This window comes from Cladosporium halotolerans (genome assembly GCF_011745625.1).
Source record: "Cladosporium halotolerans strain TM138-S3 chromosome Unknown Sca7, whole genome shotgun sequence".
NCBI lineage: Eukaryota > Fungi > Ascomycota > Dothideomycetes > Cladosporiales > Cladosporiaceae > Cladosporium > Cladosporium halotolerans.
Genome location: NW_027191458.1, coordinates 25,803 through 46,424, shown reverse-complemented (window position 1 = coordinate 46,424; position 20,622 = coordinate 25,803). Strand labels below are relative to the sequence as shown.

At 54.3% G+C, this 20,622-nt stretch overlaps 11 protein-coding genes across 11 annotated transcripts; 5 read left to right on the top strand and 6 right to left on the bottom strand.

Annotated features, from left to right (window-relative positions):
- Positions 1-732: 732 nt before the first annotated feature.
- On the bottom strand, positions 733-2,600 carry WHR41_02761 (uncharacterized protein). Its single transcript, XM_069371367.1, has 2 exons — positions 1,117-2,600; positions 733-1,064 (listed from the first exon to the last, which is right to left on the bottom strand). Exons 1-2 carry the CDS (start codon positions 2,567-2,569, stop codon positions 1,000-1,002), a joined length of 1,518 nt encoding a protein of 505 aa, XP_069231538.1. The 5' UTR covers positions 2,570-2,600; the 3' UTR covers positions 733-999.
- Positions 2,601-3,481: 881 nt separating this feature from the next.
- Positions 3,482-5,400, bottom strand: WHR41_02760 (uncharacterized protein; the record flags this gene model as incomplete). The annotated part of the gene is made up of 3 exons (XM_069371366.1): positions 3,482-4,016; positions 4,069-4,439; positions 4,487-5,400. 3 exons carry the CDS (start codon positions 5,398-5,400, stop codon positions 3,616-3,618), a joined length of 1,686 nt encoding a protein of 561 aa, XP_069231539.1. The 3' UTR covers positions 3,482-3,615.
- An 895-nt stretch (positions 5,401-6,295) lies between these two features.
- Positions 6,296-8,055, top strand: WHR41_02759 (mitochondrial 37S ribosomal protein mS29). The gene is made up of 2 exons (XM_069371365.1): positions 6,296-7,045; positions 7,102-8,055. Exons 1-2 carry the CDS (start codon positions 6,394-6,396, stop codon positions 7,938-7,940), a joined length of 1,491 nt encoding a protein of 496 aa, XP_069231336.1. The 5' UTR covers positions 6,296-6,393; the 3' UTR covers positions 7,941-8,055.
- Positions 7,958-9,750, bottom strand: WHR41_02758 (uncharacterized protein). The gene is made up of 2 exons (XM_069371364.1): positions 9,556-9,750; positions 7,958-9,506 (listed from the first exon to the last, which is right to left on the bottom strand). The coding sequence occupies exons 1-2, from the start codon at positions 9,747-9,749 to the stop codon at positions 8,099-8,101; spliced, it is 1,602 nt and encodes a 533-aa protein (XP_069231335.1). The 5' UTR covers position 9,750; the 3' UTR covers positions 7,958-8,098.
- Positions 9,751-10,466: 716 nt separating this feature from the next.
- Positions 10,467-11,027, top strand: WHR41_02757 (uncharacterized protein; the record flags this gene model as incomplete). The annotated part of the gene is made up of 1 exon (XM_069371363.1): positions 10,467-11,027. One exon carries the CDS (start codon positions 10,467-10,469, stop codon positions 11,025-11,027), a length of 561 nt encoding a protein of 186 aa, XP_069231340.1.
- A 284-nt stretch (positions 11,028-11,311) lies between these two features.
- WHR41_02756 (uncharacterized protein) lies at positions 11,312-12,271 on the top strand (the record flags this gene model as incomplete). The annotated part of the gene is made up of 1 exon (XM_069371362.1): positions 11,312-12,271. One exon carries the CDS (start codon positions 11,312-11,314, stop codon positions 12,269-12,271), a length of 960 nt encoding a protein of 319 aa, XP_069231339.1.
- Positions 12,272-12,488: 217 nt separating this feature from the next.
- Positions 12,489-13,595, bottom strand: WHR41_02755 (uncharacterized protein; the record flags this gene model as incomplete). Its single annotated transcript, XM_069371361.1, has 1 exon — positions 12,489-13,595. The coding sequence occupies one exon, from the start codon at positions 13,593-13,595 to the stop codon at positions 12,489-12,491; it is 1,107 nt and encodes a 368-aa protein (XP_069231338.1).
- A 265-nt stretch (positions 13,596-13,860) lies between these two features.
- Positions 13,861-15,488, top strand: WHR41_02754 (uncharacterized protein). The gene is made up of 3 exons (XM_069371360.1): positions 13,861-14,212; positions 14,281-14,750; positions 14,815-15,488. Exons 1-2 carry the CDS (start codon positions 13,925-13,927, stop codon positions 14,599-14,601), a joined length of 609 nt encoding a protein of 202 aa, XP_069231337.1. The 5' UTR covers positions 13,861-13,924; the 3' UTR covers positions 14,602-14,750; positions 14,815-15,488.
- Positions 14,714-15,788, bottom strand: WHR41_02753 (uncharacterized protein). Its single transcript, XM_069371359.1, has 2 exons — positions 15,502-15,788; positions 14,714-15,400 (listed from the first exon to the last, which is right to left on the bottom strand). Exons 1-2 carry the CDS (start codon positions 15,640-15,642, stop codon positions 14,831-14,833), a joined length of 711 nt encoding a protein of 236 aa, XP_069231342.1. The 5' UTR covers positions 15,643-15,788; the 3' UTR covers positions 14,714-14,830.
- Positions 15,789-16,251: 463 nt separating this feature from the next.
- On the bottom strand, positions 16,252-17,440 carry WHR41_02752 (uncharacterized protein; the record flags this gene model as incomplete). The annotated part of the gene is made up of 3 exons (XM_069371358.1): positions 16,252-16,591; positions 16,647-16,750; positions 16,798-17,440. 3 exons carry the CDS (start codon positions 17,438-17,440, stop codon positions 16,352-16,354), a joined length of 987 nt encoding a protein of 328 aa, XP_069231567.1. The 3' UTR covers positions 16,252-16,351.
- A 1,226-nt stretch (positions 17,441-18,666) lies between these two features.
- On the top strand, positions 18,667-20,351 carry WHR41_02751 (uncharacterized protein; the record flags this gene model as incomplete). The annotated part of the gene is made up of 3 exons (XM_069371357.1): positions 18,667-18,676; positions 18,737-19,687; positions 19,735-20,351. 3 exons carry the CDS (start codon positions 18,667-18,669, stop codon positions 20,349-20,351), a joined length of 1,578 nt encoding a protein of 525 aa, XP_069231341.1.
- Positions 20,352-20,622: the final 271 nt, after the last annotated feature.

Below are 20,622 nucleotides of genomic sequence, written 5' to 3'. Positions count from 1 at the left end.
AGTACCGCGCCTTGCCAATGGTTGATAGGCGAACCTCGTATCGGCGTGGCTGATGGGCAGCTATTATTGTGTTGCCTAGGCAAGCGAGCCCGATGGCACAGTCTAGAATACTTTACGTACTCGCATGCAATAAATTGCTGGCATAGTCATCTGTAACCGAGCCCTCACGTCTCAAGTAGAGCTGCATTGCGTGGATTGTGATCAGGACGGCACGGATGGTCGGATTGCAGGGGGTTGATGAGGGGGTTGATGAGTCCATGATGGAATTTGAGATAACCATGCAGATGTCGCCCGCGTTCCGCAGCTCCGTGATGAGGATCACAAGGTTTGTGTTCGCCAGGTTCTCCGACACCGTAGTCCAACCAGAACTCGCATCGCACCGCCACCTCCATCGCGGTGCCGGCCAGAGGGCGGAGAGACAGGGTCGGGCCGTGAAGTAAGGCGCTGAGCCAGACAGAGTCGTGGGCTTTCGGTGCGTGCTCCGCGGCTATCGGTATTGTCGGATGATGGTGTCTTGGGACAATGGGAAACTCACAAGCCAAGACCTGGGCAACAGGGGACACTAGGAAATGTGTGGATGCGATGCTGATATTCTCGCATATGTACAGGCGTACACAGGACATGAGGTCTAGACTGCTACCTGAGGCTCCACCTGAGGCTCCGTTTCTTTCCAACCCTGAGCCCAGGATTTTGGAACATTTCTCACACGCGCCGTGGCCCTCTTCAGGAAAATCGAGTCGCCCAATATTATCATTACATTTGCCGTTGTGGCTCAGACCGTAAGGTATCTACAATAATGTCCTCGTTCCGTAAAATGCCGTGATGCGCCCACGCTTCGTCATGAATTGTTGCTTTTCGTTTGGGTGCCACGCTGCTGCTTGCGAAACACAGAGATTGCAAAGATGAGACCCAGACCCGCTTTCTGGACGCCTCGCAAAATGCAAATAGACTGTCCGCCTGCCTCTCTCTCCCCTATTTGCCAAATGAAACGCATCAACCTCAAATGAGAAGATGCTTTGCCTGATAACGCCACCAGTTCTGTCGCGTGTCGGCCTCTTTCCACACTGTGAAGGGTGTTAGTGGTGCAATTACAGACTCTGGATGCGGCAGACTCACCATCAATACCTCCGACTACACCCTTCTCGTCGACCTGCCAATGGCCTCTCTCGATGTGCTCCAGCCAGTTCTCCAAGATCGCTACCAGCTTGGGTCCATGCCTCATGACAAACGGGTTGATACCGGTCTGGTACAAGTCACTGTGCGAGCGGATGATAGGCTTGAAGTCGGCCGTCCGCGCATAGCGGTTGCCGCCAAGCTTGATGGGGAGCACGAACCTGCACGCGTCCTCGAACGGGTTTTGGGCGTTGGGGAACGCGTCAAGGTAGAGGCCGCACGGCACCGACTCGAGCGTCGAGAAAGGCCAACGGAACTTGGCCTCTTTGGCAGACACTTCGCCTGTGGCGCGCAAGAAGAGGAAGGGCATCTTCATGCCTTCCGTCTCTTTCGGGTACTGCTTGAGAATCTTCTTGAAGGGCTGGTTGAGGAACTCTTCCACCTTCGGCAGTCGCACGCCAGGTGCTACATACCAGATGTGAGAGTAGTTTGCGTGCGAGAGGAGGTCGTACGCGAAGCCTTTGGGAATACCAGCCACGTTCAAGGCAGTCCGAGACGCCAGCGGCTCGTCGTCGTCCTCCGGGTTGTGCTTGGAGCCTGTGGGGTCGGCGCGTCGTTCTATTGCTTGGACAAGCTTGAGCCAAGTGTTGAGGCATGCTTCAAGATCGCCCTTGGTGTAGGCTTGCAATACCCAGGGTCGCGACTTGTACTGCACGCGGTCGTTGCCCATTTTGATCTCGGTTTCGGGCCCCTCGGCGGCCTGACCGACGGTGTCGTGCAGAGCGATGGCCTTCTCCGCTTCGACCATGTCGATGTAGGCGCTCAGTATGCTCTCGAGAGGTTGCCAGGGTAATGAGCGATCCTTGAGATTGAAGATGTGGTTGTAGGTCGGCATAAAGATCGCACGGTGCTCTTGCTGATCGTAAACGATTCCCGCAGGATGGCTGACATGGTCACGCGAGGTGTTGTAGAGGACTATGAAGCGATACTTCTCCTCCTTGTTAGGTCCACTGCGGTCCTCGTCCTCAAGCACCTCGCCGAGCTGCAGAATGTCCTTTGGAGCGGCGAGTCCAGAAACGTGGTAGAAGAAATTGTGGCCAGGCACGTCGAACACTTTGGATAGGTAGCGTACTACCGTAGGCCGTAAGAGTTTCTTGAGAGAGTCATTACCGTGTCGACTCCACCAAGATTTCTTCTCCATCTGCGGGATTCGCTTGCCACTGCATACCCATCCATAGAGGAGCAGGGTGTTGTGAAGGGCCGCGCATCGCTCGACGTCCAGATCATCGAGAGCCTTGGGCGGCTGCTTGTCGTTCACCCTTTGCCGGGCAATGGGCCCGAAGAGTGTAAGCGTCGTCATCCGGATGTTGAGGCCAGGTCCGGAACGCGCCTGCAATCGCTTGGGCACTTTATGCTGCGGGTCCGTTTTCTCTGATTCCTCCCGGATAGTATGCATGTGTGTCGAATTTCTTGGAGGTTAGGGAAGCGGTCAAGGGCGACACACTAAAAAGTAATATGTGCTGGCAGGCTATGGGGCGAGATTCCGCGGCTTCTCTGTGACGAGGGTGATGTTCCCGTCTCTGCGGCGAGCGAAAAAGCTGGCGGGCCCCGACGACCGTTTTCGGCAGAAGTCGTCGGCGGCGGAAAGTTGTGCTTCTCGATGTAGAGATTTAACCCAGAAAACAATCACACGGAGGGATTGATGGAGGATTTGACGGATGATTTGTAAGAGAGGATTAATGGAATGGTCACGACTATTGCTATTGCTTCTTGGGAATGCCATTGTCGCAACAATTTTCACGTCGGCCTCTCGGCCTGACTCCGATGAACGGCGCGCTGGACGACCAAACCCCGACGCTCTCTAGCGTGGAGGATCGACACTCACGTCGTCATTTTTCAAGCGAAAAGTCTCACGCGATGCTACTTGCTTCGTATGGTTGGCTATCCTGTGACTTGTGAAGAACGATGTTGAACTTGGAGGAAACTCAGCAGGACAAGGATTGGTGTCAAAATGCACACCACGGCCGCTTCATCGACTATGATTGGGTTCAGAATTATGAGCACTGCCTAGAGACTTGTTGACTCCCGAGGTCAAGTCTAGGCCTTTTCGAATCATAGCCTTTGGTTCACCGTGATGGGTAGCCAAGATAACACAGCTTTATATTTGACACAATGCCTCACCCCTTCATCCAAATCACCGGTGAGATGGCCGAGCGGTCTAAGGCGCTAGCTTAAGGTCTTGTCTTCGACATAACCACAATCGCTAGTCCGAAAGGGCGTGGGTTCGAATCCCACTCTCATCAACATAGTCTTTTGCCCTCCCTTTGAGCATCCGAGATATCCTTTTGAGCTTTGGGAGGGTGAGCAGGATGATGGGGAGAGCAGATCAGATCAGCTAGGAACGTGGAGCATCCGAGATATCCTTTGGAGCTTTGGGAGGGTGAGCAGGATGATGGACTGTTGAAGCGATGCCCCGGTCTTATGAATTTCGTTTCAGACACTTCACTTTTGCGATGCGGATGATTCTTCCGACCGCTGTGCCGTAGCGACTTCCTGAGTTGGCGCCGTCTCCTCATTCGATTGCTGTCTGATCGCAGGTTGAACTGGCTTACTTTCCAAGGCCAAAAGGCTCACGAGAAAGCCTGCCGCAATGATGTAAGTCGCCACGCGCATCTGCTGTACAAACACGTGAGCATGAATATGGGCGACTAGGCTTTGCTGAGCGACACTGAACGTCTTAATGACTAGAGGGGACCTGTACAAGGCATCAAGCTGGTCCGACGACAGCGCATCAGTGAGCACAGCTGAGGACCTGATCTCCGCGTTCAGCACGATGACAGCTATGGCGAGCCCGATGCTGCCGCCAAGAGAGCGGACCTGGGTCAGGGCGCCTTGTGTCGCAGCTGTGTTGAATTAGTATCGTCTCTACTATGCTATTCGTCCGGTGAAACTCACCCATGAACTGTGGCCGCGATGTTAGGTTGATCTGGACCATGATCGTCGCGCTGGCAATGCTCAGACCGAAACCGAGCCCAACAAGTACTTGGTAGCCGTAAGTCGCCTTTGGCGTGCCGATGTCATCTCCTAAGCTGCTCATCAGGCCATATCCGAGCACTTGCAAAGCCGTTGCTATCACGATGATGGGAGAGGTGAGATTTCGCCTTTGATTCACAGCCCCTGCAACGAAGGATCCGACGGCAGAGCCGGCCATCATGGGAAGGAATTTGACACCGGCGATTACAGCGTTGTCGCCAGAGACGACCTGGAAGCGTTCTGGGATGTGGACAACGGCGATGTAGAACACGAATCCGGTGAGAAGGGTCACGCTGGCGAGGTCAGATGGTTTTGCTGGTGATCGAAAAGGTGCACTTACAGTATTGTCGAGCCCATGACTCTCATCTTCACCACTTCGAGCGGGAAGATGCCTTCGACTGACCATGTCGGCCTCCTCGTGAGAATCTCTTGCCACGCCACGAAGACAACCAAAGAGAGCCCCGACAGCACGAGAGAGACGATGATTGCTGCGCTCCCCCATGAGTATGCGCGTGTTCCTGCTTCTACCAGTGCGAAGACAAGCAATATGGAAAAAGCTAACAGGAGGAAAGCCCCCAGGAAATCAATACTGCTCAGTGCGGCCTTAGCTAGCACTTTCTTCCCCTTCTCATGCGGCCAAGCAACCATGATTGTGGCTAAAGCCACGCCTCCGAGCGGCAGGTTGATCCAGAAAATCCAGCGCCATGTATCGGACGTCCGGCTGTGGGCCATTGCTCCTCCTAGGACTGGACCTAGAACTCCAGACACCACTTGGACAAGGGAGAGTACGGCAGCCATCAAGGGCATCTTCCGCGGCGAGACGATTCTGAGGTTGATGACCATCGTCATGGAGTACAAGCCACTGCCCCCAATGCCTTGTAAGGCACGGAAAACTATGAGCTGGAACATGTTCTGGCTCACGGCGCAGGCGATGGAAAAGACCAGAAAGAGCACCAGTGATGTGACTTCGATAGCTTTGCTTCCGAAGAAGTCACTTAATCTGGCCAGTATAATGCCGAAGGCCATGTAGGTTAGTAAGTAGGCTGTGATGACCCAGCTCGACCGCTCAAAGTCACCGAATTGATCGGAGATGGTCGGTAGCGCCACGGCGACAATGGTCGTGTCCAGAAAGCTGAGAAATAAGCCCATGAAGACTGATGCGATGATACAGTGCTGCCTCCAGCCGGTCAGTCGATTTGAAGACTCATCATCAACGGATTCTGTCGAGGCAGGCTCGGATCGCTTCTTGGACATGATGGTGACGTTTTTCGTCGGATCAGTGCCTCCCTAGAGCCTGAATACGAACCCGTCAGATTGCCTTGCAAGTGCTTTATCCTCTTCAGCTATTTTGAAGTGAACTTTTGACATCGGCGAGATTCATTACCGGAACGGCTTGATACCTATATCGATCTCACGGGTAAAATGCATTTCATGTGTCTGAAAGCAAACAGTAGCGACTTCCGGCGGGGCAACATTAAGCCATTTACGTGCGTGATACCAATCCCAAAGCAAGAAGCGGGTCGATACCTGGTCCTCAAGGGTCAACTATGCAAAGGATGCGCCTGCGTCAAGTCGGTGAAATGCAAGCTTTCGGCCGTAAAATGCGGCCTGGCGGCGTTGGCACATGAGCGCTTCATATGGCACGCGGCGTCGCTTGGACGCAGGAATCAAATGTATGTGCCGCTTTGGCGAATTATCGAAGTCTTCGAGCATGCGAACGCACGGCACTTCATAGCGCTATTGTCAGGTTTCCGAGCCCTGCAGTATGTGCGGCACCGCAGGGGTGTTGGAACCTAAAACTCCGTCCACACGTTTCCCTGCTTGGCAAGAAGTAAAGGTCGCATGCGCAAAATCGAAGTAGCTGGGTTGGGTTATGCACTAATTAGCCTGAGTCTAGGGGCGGTTATCGACGGTGACATGGGTATTCCGCCATTGCAATGCCGTGTGGTGCTTCTGGGTTGGAGGACCCCTTCGTCCAGAGTAGAATCAGGTGTGTTGTATTGCTTGCTTGACACCACCGTCTCAGTTGTGTACCCGGAAGCAGCTTCATCCTCTCAAGACAAAAATACCGTGGATGCTGTTTGAGGACGCAACCCGTAGTGAACAATCATCTGGCTGCGTCGGAGGCCGGGCAAGGGAGAGGCTTGGCAGAGACCTCCGAGAACTTGCGACTGGCAGCCGTCAAGAGACAAGACAAAGGCAGCACGAGCGTCCACAGCCGCGCGCACTCGCACCACGCCTTGAACAATGTCACGATCAATCTGCTCGCGATGCCTTTCGCGCTCACAATTCACCCTCGAAACCTCCGCCTCATCGCCTCTTCCCCTCAACACAGCGCAGCGCGCCGCCTTCTCTACCACCTCCGCCCTCGCCGCCAATCCACCCAAGAAGAAGGGCCCCGTCACTGCCAAACCAGCCTCCCGCCAGGGTAAAACTCTTCGACTCAACAAGAACGTGCGCGAATCTACTGGCAAGCCCCCTGCGCAGGGCGAGAGGAAGGCTTTCCGCAAGAAGATTGTGCTGAGCAACACCAATGCGCTGGAAGTCCAGGGTTTGCAGGACCTCAACTTGGAGAACTCCTCCGCCGAGAAGCTTGCACATCTGGAGGGGCAAGTGCTCGCCTTGACAGATGCTCAAGTGAGCGCTCTCAGGACGCTGGATGTGTTCAAGCCAACGCAGGCGTGGAACCTGTTCAGAAAACCTGCAACAGTGATCAGGAAAGAGACGGTTGAGATCGCTAAGGCTTTGGAATCGGCTCAGGGCGGCGAGGATGCGAATGCGAAGCAGGTCATCAAGAGGATTTTGTTTGGTGAGAAGGGAAGCGGCAAGACTGTGTTGCAGCTGCAGGCCATGGCGCTCGCGCTGAACAAGGGTTGGGTCGTCCTGCATTTCCCCAATGGTGTGTTTGCAAGTTCTCGGAGCATTTTTGGAGGGGTTGCTAACATGATTGCGCAGGCCAAGATCTTACCAACAACCAGACTTCCTACCACCCAGACGAAAGCGGCAAGCTATACGTCCAGCCTGAATACACCGCGAATCTGCTTAAGACCATTGCAAGCGCCAATCAGAAGGTCCTCAGCGGAATGCAGCTCAGCATGAAGCACACGCTCCCTTTCCCGGTGCAGGAGAACATTTCGCTCTCTCGCTTCGCAGAAATGGGTGCCAACAACGCCGAGAACGCACATGCCGTCTACATTGCTCTCATGAAAGAGCTCACTGCGCCGTCGAAACCCACTACCGGCAAGGGTCAGCAGCGTCCACCTCTCTTCCTCGGATTCGACGCCATTGACCACGTTATGCGCCTGTCCAAGTATCTTAATTCTGAGGCTGGTCTCGTTCACGCTCACGATCTCGCTCTCGTCAACGACTTCACTCGCTACATGACAGGCGAGCACGCACTTCCGAACGGAGGTATGATCCTCGCCGCTGTTTCAGAGTCCAACCGCGCTGCTTCGGAAACTCTGGACTACCTGTTGGATACCAAGTACGGCGCAAAGACGAACTGGGCCGAGCCTAGATTCAATCCGCACACAGGCTGGAAAGCGGAGCCGATGCCCGCGTGGAGTCCTTACGCTCCGTTTGACGAGAGGGTTGGCAAGGCTTTGGAGAAGATGGATGTGCAGAAGGTTGAGGGCTTGAGTAAGGCAGAAGCCAAGGGTCTCATGGAATACTATGCGCTGTCTGGTGTCTTGAGGGGGGCTGTCACGGAGCGTCTCGTAGGCGAGAAGTGGAGTCTGAGTGGTGGTGGGATCATTGGAGAGCTGGAGAAGGCCGCTGTAAAGACAAGGATTTGAGTTCGCATGTACAAAAGTATCGGTGAGCAGCTCGACTGAGCTTGTAAGAGAAGTTTAGATATCTGTATCATAGATTTAGTCGATGATCAAAACTAACAGCGTTTCAGTACCCTCATTCATCTTTTGATGCTCAAAGTCACTCAGAAAGCCTCATCCTCTCACAAAAGCTGCTTTCCCTCCTCTTGCCTCTCTTTCTTCCACTCATCGAAGTCGAACCCAACATCCTCCAACGCCTTCTTCCCCTCCCGGTCCTCCCCGAAACCCATGAACGCCTTCTTGATCGCGGGGAACCGCTCTCTCGTCCAATACTCCTTCTCGCCCCAGAATGGCGGCTCCTTGCCCACCGCTTTCCCTTCCCCATCAGCTCTCGAGGCCCAGTCGTGCATCTCATTGATATAGTCTGCATCTTTCGGGAACTTCAGCACATGAAACTCCCGCCCGTCACCCATCTCAGCCAGGACTTCCTCTTCCCAAGTCTTCACGTCCCCTTCGTCTGGCACCGCCAGCCGCCCTGCAAACACTCGTGCCACGACGGCGGCTTGCGCTTCCGCGAACGGAAACGGGATGATCTTCTGGCTCAGCACGGGGAACGCAAGCGAAGGATTCGGGCGGTAGAATAAGTGCTTGTAGAGGTTCTCGACACGCTCACCGGTGCTGATCAATGATGGGGAAAGCGACGACAAGAACGGAAAGGAATAGAAGTAGCCTGTGCAGTAGAGGATCGCGTCGACTTCGGTCTCCCGCGTGCCATCTTCAAACACGACTGTGCGGTTCCCAGGGACGAACTCCGAAATGGCGGGTTTGTTTGTTTGGTTGGGTGGCGTATCTACTTGGAAATAGGATTCGGATTTCGAGGAGACGATAAGAGGAGCCGCGCAGTAAGGCATTATTTGCCCGCTGATGTCGATGCCGGAAGCGGAGTTGCCGACTACGATTACTTTCTTGTTGGTGTAGTGTTCGGGTAGACGGTAGAATTTAGAGTGTGTGATTGAGCCCGGGTGGGCGGTGGCGAAGTCGGAGATGCCTGGGACGGAGGGTATGTAGGGGATGTTGAAATGCCCGTTAGCGACTATCACGGCGTCGAAATGGTGTGTTGTGATCTCGTCTGTGGAAGTAAAGGTCACGGGCTGCGTCTCGATTGTCCATTTTCCGGTGGACTCTTGTCGCACATCGGTGACCTGGGTTGAGTATTGAACAAGATGTTCGACATCCGCGCTGTACCGCTCGATGTACTCTTGCACTTGGGCATGCTTTGGAAAAAGTTGGATATCTTTATTCCAGGGCAGGTCGGAGAATCCCATTAGACCGCGTGGGATGTTTGTCTCTAGCCGATCGTACAGTGGCGACAAGAATGAGGCTTTCTGGCGGTCTTCCTTGTTGAGTGCGCCTTTTGCATTGCTGTTCTCCCAGATGGGCTCATCAAGGCCCGCGAATGGATTAGTTTGCGGCACCGCCTGGTCTTTGGGCGCGCTCTCGGGGCATGGAACATAGTTCCAGATACCGCCGACGTTGTCTCTTTGTTCGAATATTTGAATCTTCGAAAAAGCTTTTTCAGCGAGGAGATATCTGCAATGCGTCAGTTGCCGTCCATCTGCCGTGACAGTGAGGCACATACTTTGATGCTGCTATGCCAGACGGACCTGCGCCTATGATAGCTACTGTGTCTGCCTTGAAGCGACGCTCACTAGGTATAGATCCCATTGCCCTATTGGGAATTACGCGATTGTAAGCTGGGACGTGTTTTTTTGTTCTCGGAAGGACTGCGAGATCACCGAAAGACAGCGTCAGTAGAGGCGTTCGTAAATGCATGTAACATATGCGAAATGTTGGGATGAATCTCTTTTCGATGATCACACCGTCTTATCTCCATGCCGCCCGATCTGCCGGTGGAGTTCTGCCTACAGCCCCAACTCTGTTCATCCTTCGATTCGCCTGACGTCACAGCACCCTTTGGTCCATCCCTTTCGTATTGCGCACCAATGGTGTCTCTTCTTCTTAGTATACATCAGATACAATTCTGTTTGTACTCCATGTTTCCATGAAACGAACATACTTTTCACGGGAAGAGACGTTTGCGTAATAGCACTGCAGTGAAAACCAGCCGGGCTGACATGCGGGCTGCCGATACCGCATTGACTTTACTTTTGTCGAGGGCTTTGAATGCGGCAACACCTTATTGACCAAATCTGCACATTATCATCTTCGAACTACGATTTTCGAATTAGAGGAAGGCTCATAGACTCTACTGGACGATCGCTCCGCGTGAAGTGTACCTTACCATGTGCCCGGGGCTGCAACTGCTGAACCCGACACCTGGCCATGCTCACCAGGCAGCAGCGACTGTAAAAGTAGAGTAGGACCGCTCACGATTTCCCAATGAGGCAGACCCTTTGACACATCTTGCAAGCTACTGAAAACATGTTCGAAGGGCGTCCCAGATCACCGAAAAGCGAAGGCTGTCGGACTCACTTGCTCTCCCTTCCTTACGACATACGATTCATCATCTACCAGCACCTGTTTCCTTCGATGCATCAGATATACCTCATGTCATCGAAAGAAGGGCTCAGCCCGATGATGCGCCCAGGCTCGCTGCCGATGGCAGTGTTCCTTGTCTGTCATCAGCTACGTGACGAAGCGAGCTACTATTTCTTTAACAACTATCTATTCAACATCATCGGCTACAAGAAGCACTGCATGGCGCAATACACGCCCATCTATCGATTGATGGAGCGATTCGCCAAGCATGGATCGAACGTCGACATACTCGACAACGGCTTACTTTCATCGACCGCGTGCGTCTCCATTCACGCGAAGGGTGGACATGTTGAAGATCTGGTTCGGGCAAGACGGCGTGGCGTCCTCAGAGATCTCAAAGAAGTCCAAAAAGAGGCTGCAGAAATGCCCGAGATCCCGGAAGAGCAGATTGAGCACTTGTACGGGCCTTTTGGAGCCAAGCTCGTCACGTCGATGGCTTTCTTCATGAACGCAGCCGACAGCCTCGGAAGATTTGGCGTCCTTGTTGCCTTGGGCGGACTAGCAATAGCTGTGGTGATAACATGGTTTATCGGAACTCCAGGTTTGCCATGATTGTCAGCATCACCTCACCACTGTCGACCCCTTTGTCCGGACGTCAATATACTCATCCGGCTTTGTTCACTCAACATCACGAGGACAGATTTCTCGCTACAAGGACAAAAAGTGCTTTGTCTAGTTTGATGATCTCCATTAAATCGATGAAAGCCTGGATGTATACAATGGTCCTGTTCGGACCTTCCTCGCAACAGGGTCGATATCCCGTTACCCATAGCGACCAACAACAAGCTTTCCTTACGTTTCTCCAAAAACCTCCATCAAACTACAACAACGAAATAATGTTAGCAAGTATTGCTATCTCTGTCCTGCTGGCCGGGCCAGCAGCTGCAGGGGTCATCGCCCGCACGAACACAGTCACCGTCGACCGCACCGTGACAGCGTTCTCAACATCGACAATCTACGCGTACGCCCCGACCAAAACGCACACGATTTTCTCATATTCCCCTGAAGCATCTCAATCCAAAGCACTCAACTACAAGTCTTTTGCGCCGGACATTAACCCAATCAACGGCCTCCCCGCCGCTCCGCCGCGCAAGAGTGTTACGACAGGCGGCCCCCCTAGACCGAGCTCGAGCACAACCGTCATCACGCCGGTCGTCTTCAAGACCATCGACGGCACCACTCGTGCCTCTCGTGTGACTGAAAGCCCGAGCACATTCACCATCCCTCCGAAGAGCAGCTCTGATCCTGCTTCCCCTCTTAAGTCTTCAAGCACCCCGCCACCCAAACCGTCGACGAGCTCCACGTCGCCGCCGATAAGCTTCAAGACTTTTACTCCGACACCCAAGGGTAGCAAGCCATCTAGCACGGCTACCCCTTCCAGCTCGAAGACTACTACTACTACTACTAGTACCTCGACGACTCCCCCGCCAAGTTACAGTCCGCTCAAGCAGGCACCGCCTAGTAGTTTCGCAAGCTCGAAGACCACTTCTAGCACTTACAGTCCACTCTCTCAGGCTCCTCCCAGTAGTTTTGCTACGAGCTTCACTACTCCTAAGCCGGCTCCGTCTTCGTCTCCGGAAAAGAAGGAGACTCCGAGTGCTGCGCCAACGACCAGCACCTCGACGAGCTCAAGCAAGCCGCCTCCGCCTCCCACGAGTTCGACCAAGCCGAGTCTTGATCAGGGGCAGAGCCCAGTGAAGGATGAGCCGGAGAACCCCTACCCTTACCCGGTGCCAGAGCCAGAGAAGGAGGAAAGCACTTCGAGCGAGTTTCACTACCCTTACCCGACGATGTAAGCGAGCGGGCAGAAGGTGAGACGGAAAGATTTGGTGATGAGAACGGAGGCTTGATGTCTCTTGAGATTATGAACTTTTGAAAAGAAGCGAGCGCCTCGATTGCGCTCAGCGCATTGATTGATTGTTTGCTTTTCAGCATAGCATAGCAGAACATAACGAATTCTAGCCAGCGTTCTTCGCGCTTCAAAGCCCATTGGTCTCATGTCATATCTCGTGTCTACAAATTCCACACGACAACCCTTCCATCCACACCAGCGGTGCTCACCTTCTGCACCTGTCCACCAGCCTCAGCGTACGCGCGGATCTTGTTGATCGAGTTCTGGTGCACAGTCGGGAGCTTGGTGTTCTCGTTTCCACCCGTGCGGCCGCGCAAGTCCATCGCCCTGAACATGTTGCGCGCGCTCTCCTCATGTTCCTGTCCACCTTGCTTGCCGCCACCGTTGGCCTTCTCCACTGATCCGGTGAGCTGCCACCCACCCTCGTTGCCGCTGAACCGGAACGCCTCGCAGTCGTAGCCCGCGCATACAATTTCGCTCTCGGAGATCCAAAGAAGGTCGGCGAAGGGCAGCTGCTGCGTGGAGATCGAAATGACTGCTGAGGGCGGCTGCTCGGGCGCTGACGGGTAGACCACCGTCAGGCTGCTGTCGTGTGCGGCGAAGGCAAGGGCGTTTCCGGACGGCGAGAACGCTACGCTGTGCACCCAGCCAGCACTGCCGTTCAGATACTCTCCGCACACGGTGTTGAAGGGCAGGCGCTCGCCCCAGGCGCTGGGCTCCGGGCGGGCGTCGGCGCCCTTGATGAACGAGCTGAACACCCTCGCGTGCCCATCGGTGCTGCCAGCGGCCAGAAGCACGCTGTTCGGGTGCCAGGTGACGCTGGTGACGGTCGAGCGGAGAGGCTTCTTCAAGTGCTTCGAGACCCACCAGTCGTTCTCCTCCTCGAAGTAGCAGATGGCGATAATGCGAGCGCCGGATCCGACGGCGAACTTGCTCTCGTTCGGGCACCAGCGCACGCAGGTCGCGGCGCGGTTGATACGCAGCAGCACGAGCGTTGGCTTCCACTCGCCGGTGCTGCTGGGCTCCCAGACGTACGCGTTGCGGTCTTGCGAGCAGGTCACGATGCGGCCACTCTGCGGGGCGATGTCCACGCCGGTGACCAGCTTGTCGTGCCCGCGGAGCTCGTCCTGGAGGCGGAATTGAGAGCCTTGCTTGCCGTAGAGCTCTACATTGTTCGCACGGGTGACGGCAAGGGTGTTGCGGTCGGCCGAGAAGGAGTGGTCCGCAATCGGAGCGTGGAAGAGGTGGTGCACTTCGGGGGAGGCCATTGTTGGAGGTGAGGGGCGGGTCTTTGCTTGATTTGTCGAATAGTTTGGTGGAATGGCGGTGATGGAGCAGTAGACAGGAGGGGAGGTCACTCTACTGTCGCTGCAATATGCGGTGGTGTGTTGAGAGGGAAGAGACGACGGTAAGTGAAGGTGGCATGTCCTCTGCCCGCCCTTGGCAGCGTGACGCAGCACGCAGCGACAGGCAGCCAGCCTTCGCCGAAACGACCAGCCGAAGGCCGATCGTGGGACTGCAAGCTTCATTGCCAACGCGAAGTCCAAAAAATACATCCACAACCATTGCTCTCCCCGCCGCACTTCCCACACACACCATGGCTACCACCACCGTCGCGAAAACGGGCGCTTCCAGCATGTCTGTCGACCAGCGCGTCAATCCCAACCAGTCTCTCTACCTTCAGAACCTGCCCGAAAAGCTCCAGAAACACGACCTCAAGCGCTCCCTCTACATGCTCTTCTCGACCTATGGCTCGGTACTGGACATCACAGCAGTCAAGACCAGCAAGATGCGCGGCCAGGCGCATATCTTGTTCCGCGATGTCAATGCCGCCACCCAGGCTTTGCGCGCGCTGCAGGGCTTTGAGTTCTACGGCAGGGAAATGGTACGTCGCGAGTTCAAAAGACGTGCAGACAGAATTGGCGCGGTGTACTGACAGATCTCGCCTTGCAGAAACTCAGCTATGCAAAGGAAAAGAGCAAGACTCTCGCCAAGATGACTGGCCAGTACGATCCGCCCCTCCAACCCGGCCAGCCAGAGTCGAAGGCTCTGCCCGCGAACAATTTCCCTCTTCCACCTGGACACGCGCCGCCCGGTGTCGGTGCTGCTATCCCTCCTCCTGGTATTCCGCCGCCTGGTCTTGCGCCGCCTCCTGCTGCCGCACAGAACGCGCCGAGCCCGCAAGGAACTAAGAGAGCCCGTGAAGAGAGCGACAATGAGGATGCGCCGATGGACGAGGGCGATTCTGAGATGGAAATGAGCGATGAGGATTAGGAAGAGCACGCTTAGTGGAGGATCATGAAGGCAAAGACAGGATAATGACAATGATACCCCGAGTTTGGAAGTGGGAATTGAGGGTATGCGCGTGTGAGAAGGAAAGGCGCCATCTTGCGGTCGGGCGAGTCTTCAGAGACTTTACTTCAGTGGGTATTATAAACGAGCTTGAAGCGACCCCCACTCCATCTCTATCTTCTAACGTTTCTCAAGCGCCCCCCTCCCAGCCTCACGCCTCGCCTCGCTTCTTCGCAAGCGTTTGCGCAACACTTACGGGTACGCTCAGTCCCACGCTTCCACCAATGGCTCCGAGCCAGAGCATCAAATAATGCTCTGCTATATCGGGCTTGTCGTAATCATCAGACAGCGCGGTCATTACGTCCTGCGTCCGGCAGGGATGCACGAAGAAAGCCGGCGCGCCGGAAATGGGATGATCGGCCATGCTCAGCGCGCCCATGATCCCCACGTCACGCATGGGCGTTTTGAAGCTGTCAGGGACTAGCATCTGGTAGATCTCGTCTATTGTGGGAAGCGGCACGCTCTTGATCGTTCTGGGCTCGGAGAATGTCAGGTAGAGGACCGGGACCTGGTACGAGGGCGAGTGGACGATGTCGTAGATTGCGATTCGGCCTGGGCTGTGGTTGTCAGGCTTTGGACGGGCTGGAGGGAGAAGCGCTTCTGGATCTTCTTCCTCGACGACTCCCTCGTCCTCGTGCTCTACTTTGTCGCCACCATCCTCAAGAACCTGCCCGTGTGTCTGCACTTCTCGTCTGATCCGCAGATATCTCGTGCCGAGCTGCTGAACACAACCAATCAATAACCGTTCAATCTCCTGATAATTCACGCACAGCGCAAATCTAAACCTAATGCTTCACAGCAGTCAGTCATGTTGTTACATACCATTTCATCTGTCCGCAACTCCACACTCTCCCACTCCACCTCCTCATTCGAACAGACCCCAGGCTCATCCCCCAACACCTCACGCCAAGCCCCCTCCAACCCCTCAACAGCGCGCCCAAACTCCGCCTGGGACAAGGCCATTGATGCCCTTGTTGCCCACCGACGCTAATACCGCTGGGTCCCAGACAAATAAGCTAGCTGACGGGAGGAACAATAACCTGGAAGACCGGATTATGTGGCTGGCAAACGCTTCGAGACGATAGGTTGCCGCGCGGCGGAGACTAATGGCAGGTTGCGTTAGGATTGTTTGCGGAGGTTTTGGCGCTGGGGTCGAGGCTGGCGCCGGTGGAGCTTGTGCGCTTTGCTTTTGCGAGCTGTCGCGCCGCCGCCCGCCTCCGCTGTGAGGCGCTTTTTGGGTTTGCCGCCGAGCACGTGGTTCTCGGGCGATCATTACGTGAGCACTGGGGGTTGAAACCGAAAGCTACCGGGGTTTGATGCTTGGAGGCGTTGCTTTCGTCTGGGCGGGGCGCATTTGACGGTTGTGGGAAGTGAATGGCCGCTTGATATTTCGTATCACAGGCCTGTCGCAAGACGTTCGATAGGTACTACGATGCTGATAGCAACAATCGGCTTGTGGTGCTTCACAATACCCAAAGACAGATGGTACAAGCCAATATTGAGGTCATCCTGACATTGACGCGAGCCACAAGTCCGCGTATACTAGCTGACGATCGCTCGATTAGCAAGACTCGTCACAAATCCTGGCTAAGAATGCCCCAGCCCTTTTGGAAGTACGTAAACTTCTTCAATTGCAATACCATTGCCTTAAAGTATGGCTAGTAAACCTCGGCTATGAGGATCTTTGTTCTTCCCATCTAGCTTTGAGTTTCTCTAAGCTGCGAGAAGTCGGCCAGCTCGTCCGTGTGCTAAACTGTTCTAAGAAAGTCACGAGGTGTCTTTGCTCTTCCTCATGATAGAGAAATTGCCCCGCCCATGCCATGAGATGGCTGCCGTTCAAGGTGGTCCCAACGTTGTCGGTCGATGAGATGCAAAGGCCGCACAATCTCCTAGTAGGAGTAACGACCGTCTTCTGATCGCGGGCGTAAGTGTCCGGAATAGATGAATGTCAACGCTCTCCTACATACCTCAATCTGACGTCTTAGCTCGAGGATATTGCCTCTCGGCTTCGATTCTTCATGATAAACCGCAAGCATTATCTTGGCTATGTAAAAGAATTGCCAGCCTACCACTGCGAGGAGTCAGTAATGATTTGCCTGAAGTCCGCACATGACCTACCATGCCATGGCTCGAAATTCAGCATCCTGGGGAACGGACTGTCAAGGTCCTCAGCGGAATACCACGGTTGAAACGATTGGGGCACGGAAGACTGCCAGTCGTCAATTTCATCTGCTAAACGATGGAACTCCGCGGGTTCGTTCGACTCGCCCCAGCAGAGCTCAATTGTTTGGAGGAGCAAATATGTCATCAAGTTGGTCCAGACTTCGTCAGAAACAGCGTGCTCAGTACTGAATGCTGCGCGGCTGACCAAACCTTGGAGAGAAATATCGCAAGGCTTCTCGTTCAGAAAAGCTACCCGAATAGACTCTCGCAGATGCGTCCAAAATGAAGCAGTCGCCAAATCTACCTCCTGTAGCGTCCAGCGCGACGTGTTGGCATTGAACAAGGATGCAGCGCCGTTAAGATGCCGGCGAGTATCATTTTCTAGCTCAAGGAACTGCTCTGACATGCGCAATATCACGGTAGTGGCCATCAGAGATTCTTTGAATGGGACCGCGTCATGAGACGACAACAAAGGGATCAAAAGCTCCAGTACTTTGGCGCGATAGTGTTCTTCCACCGGACCGTCGAGCTCGCCTCTCAACGTCATGATCTCTGATGAGCAGCTAAGGCAAGCAAAGAACAACAAAGGGTCGCCCATGGCGAGTTGCGGAACTCGAGACTGGAAGAAGCGATTCGGGGAGCCTATGTCCATCTGACATCGTCAGTACTGTATTGGCAGCCGGTGACCAGACTTAACTGGATTGTGGCCGGCATCCAACTCAGCGACATACCCAGTAACCCAGACTACGGGCATAGAAGGCAAATATGTCGGATTCTGTTCGATTCGACAAAGGGTGCCAGCGATTCTGGTGACTAGACACTAGATGGGGAGACCACTGTGATCCATGTAATCTGACAGTATCTGGGGCGACGAGGGGTGTTTCTGAAGCCTCTCGCACGATCTGTTGATTGTCAAGGCGCGTGCCTGCAAGCTGCTGGACTGAGTGTCCTAGTCGCATCATTCTCACCGGTCCTTGAGCTTCCAGGTTCCATGAACCAGTCGAGGCATGGTTCTGGCGGGGGCTGATAGAAGGACTTGTCGTTGAATCGTTTGAATGCACGATATGAGCAGCATTGCCACCTTGGGGAAGCGGTCGCGGATCTGAGAATGTCAGGCGGAATCGAAGCGGCCGCTTTGACTGGTAAGTGCATTCTCGATAGTCTTGTGCGCTGCGGCAGCTAGAGCAGACGGGGCGCTCCTTGCCACACTTTGCGTGCCGCTCTCGACAAGGGATGCAACTTGCCAGACGCTTCTTTGGAGGTGTACTTGAGATCACACGACGCACGGGCTCCGGGGTAGAAGTGGACTCTCCGGGAAGTGAGGTCATCCTCCTGAGACGTGAGCCAGAAAGAAGCTTGAGGTTGTTACGCGAACAGTCGCAAATAGGAATTTGCCGGCGGGCAATGACAAGGGCGCTATGACTCGATGTTGTAGTAGTAGGTGGAGGACCCGAGAGTCTAGGACGATGCCGTGCATGGAGAGCGAAAGCTGGGGTTTTGCGGAGAGCGGAGAGCGTGAGTTCACTAGCCCGAAGGTAATTATCCTGTCCGCCGAAAACTTGCCTGAAGCAGCTAGACCCGTTTGCGAAATGAACAATGGTTGGTAGGCTTTCATACGGGCACATGCATTGTCAGGAGTGCAAGACGTGGGCTCGTCCCACGGGGAACGAGGCATGGTGAGCATATATCAGCCACACACAGCTCCGTTGAGGGCTTGGGACATCGTGAATCTGCAATTATCACATCTTCAGTGCGTCCATTTCTTCCCACATTGACCGAGCCTATACAGTACCAACGAAAGGGGATTGGAGCTTGCTGCACAGAATGATCTCCTGTGAGTATTCTATGAACAAGTCCTTCCAAGATTCGACGGAATCTGATAGCGTCGTCAAAGCCACCAATTGCTTGCTCGTAGCGATTTCCGTCCTGCTCTTCGCGATCGTTCGAGCCGTCACCCACTACTTTCTGGATGCAAATTCCCTTCGTCGCTTTCCAGCCCCTTCAGTCGCAGGGTTTACACCCTTGTGGGCCATCTGGCACAATGCTCGAGGCATGAGGTATCTCGCCGTTGAAGACGCCCATCGCAGGCTGGGCCCGATCATTCGCATTGGCCCCAACATTCTATCCTTTTCCGATCCTCGGGCGTACAAGGAGATCTACGGTCATGGGTCTTCTATAATCAAGGACACCTTTTACGACAATCTGGCAGGAGATACCCCATCGATGGCCGATACTTCCAGTCGTCAATTGCATTCGATCAAACGCAAGAACGTCTCCAGCATATTCTCCGCCAAAAACATATCGACAATGGAGCCGAAAGTAGCTCAGGTGGTGGAGACCCTTCTGCAAGCTATAGATGTCAAAGCGTCTGGTGGGCGGGTATCTGAGGCAGATACTTACCTTGTGAACAGCAGGAGCGAGTTCGATCTGCGCCCGTGGATGAACATGTTCTCATTCGATGCTTTCTCAAGCATGCTCTGGTCCATGCCGTACGGCTTCTTGACCGTGGGCAGTGATCTCTGCAAGTCCATGGACGTCAACGGCCACGTCACGAGCATCCACGCCATGGAAAGTTTCCGTACTGGTGTGCATTTCAACACTTTATGCGCACAGTGCAGCCCCGCTACCTATGGCTTCTTGCGATGGGCTACTCGCTGGATGAGTCGCAACCAGGCTGCAGACAAGTTCGCCGGCATGGCCCGTTATGGAACCATGGAAAGACTGAAGAATGGGCCAGTATCCACGGACTTCTTCACCTTCTTCCCACTCAAGGCAACCGAAAAACGTCCGGTGCCCATGACAATCCCTGAAATTGTGGCTGAATGCACGAGCTTCCTCAACGCCGGTAAGTAAATCTCAATGTGAGTTCGACCAACCGCTGACTCCTTTTAGGAAATGATACTACGCAAATCACACTCACAAATACCATGTTCCAGCTTGCCTCGCATCCAGAAAAACAGCAGAAGCTGTACAGCTTATTGACCGACTCGCTCGAGAAGCGACAGCAACCCATCGCGCCGTTTGCAGAGCTTGGCAAGGTGCCATATCTAACGGCCTGTCTTGATGAGACGCTCAGAGTAATGCCGCCGGTCCGTTTTGGCCTACCGAGAAAGACAGTGGGCGAAGGATCTGTCATACAGGGGCATCTCATCCCTGGAGGTGTTACCGTGTCAGCGTCTGTGCAGACGATGCAACTCGACGACAGCCTCTTCCGAAAAGCTTCGTCATGGATACCCGAGCGCTGGATACCAGAGAGCAATGAATCATCGGAAGAAGAGCTGAGGAATCTCAAGGAGTTCGTCCTTCCCTTCACATTAGGGGGTCGCGCTTGCATTGGCCGGAATCTGGCTTACATGGAGATTTCCATTTGCCTGGCTGCTCTGATCATGGCTTTTGAGTGGAAGGTCACTGATGAGGAGCGCCGAAACTTCCATCACTTTGAGCGATTCAATTCGAGCCCTGTGAGGCTAATGGTGTCAGCCGTACCGAGGCAGCCTTTCAAGGTCTGAGCTTTGAGGTGTCTCGGGAGGTTAAAGGTGGTGAAGATGGGCCGAAGAGCAGACACTGTGTGGCTATTTCGTTGGTGATGCAGCGATGTTCTGCATGTGGCTTTGTAGTCTATATTGTGGGAAAAGCAAAATTTCGACCCCTTCATCAGTTTTGGAAGATTCTAACACAGTTATCATACGATCCTGCGTCTTCCGTCAAATGTTGTCATTGTGATCGGCGTCAAGAGTCCGCGACTTGCGATTATCATCCCTCGTGAGGAGGCGTTAATCC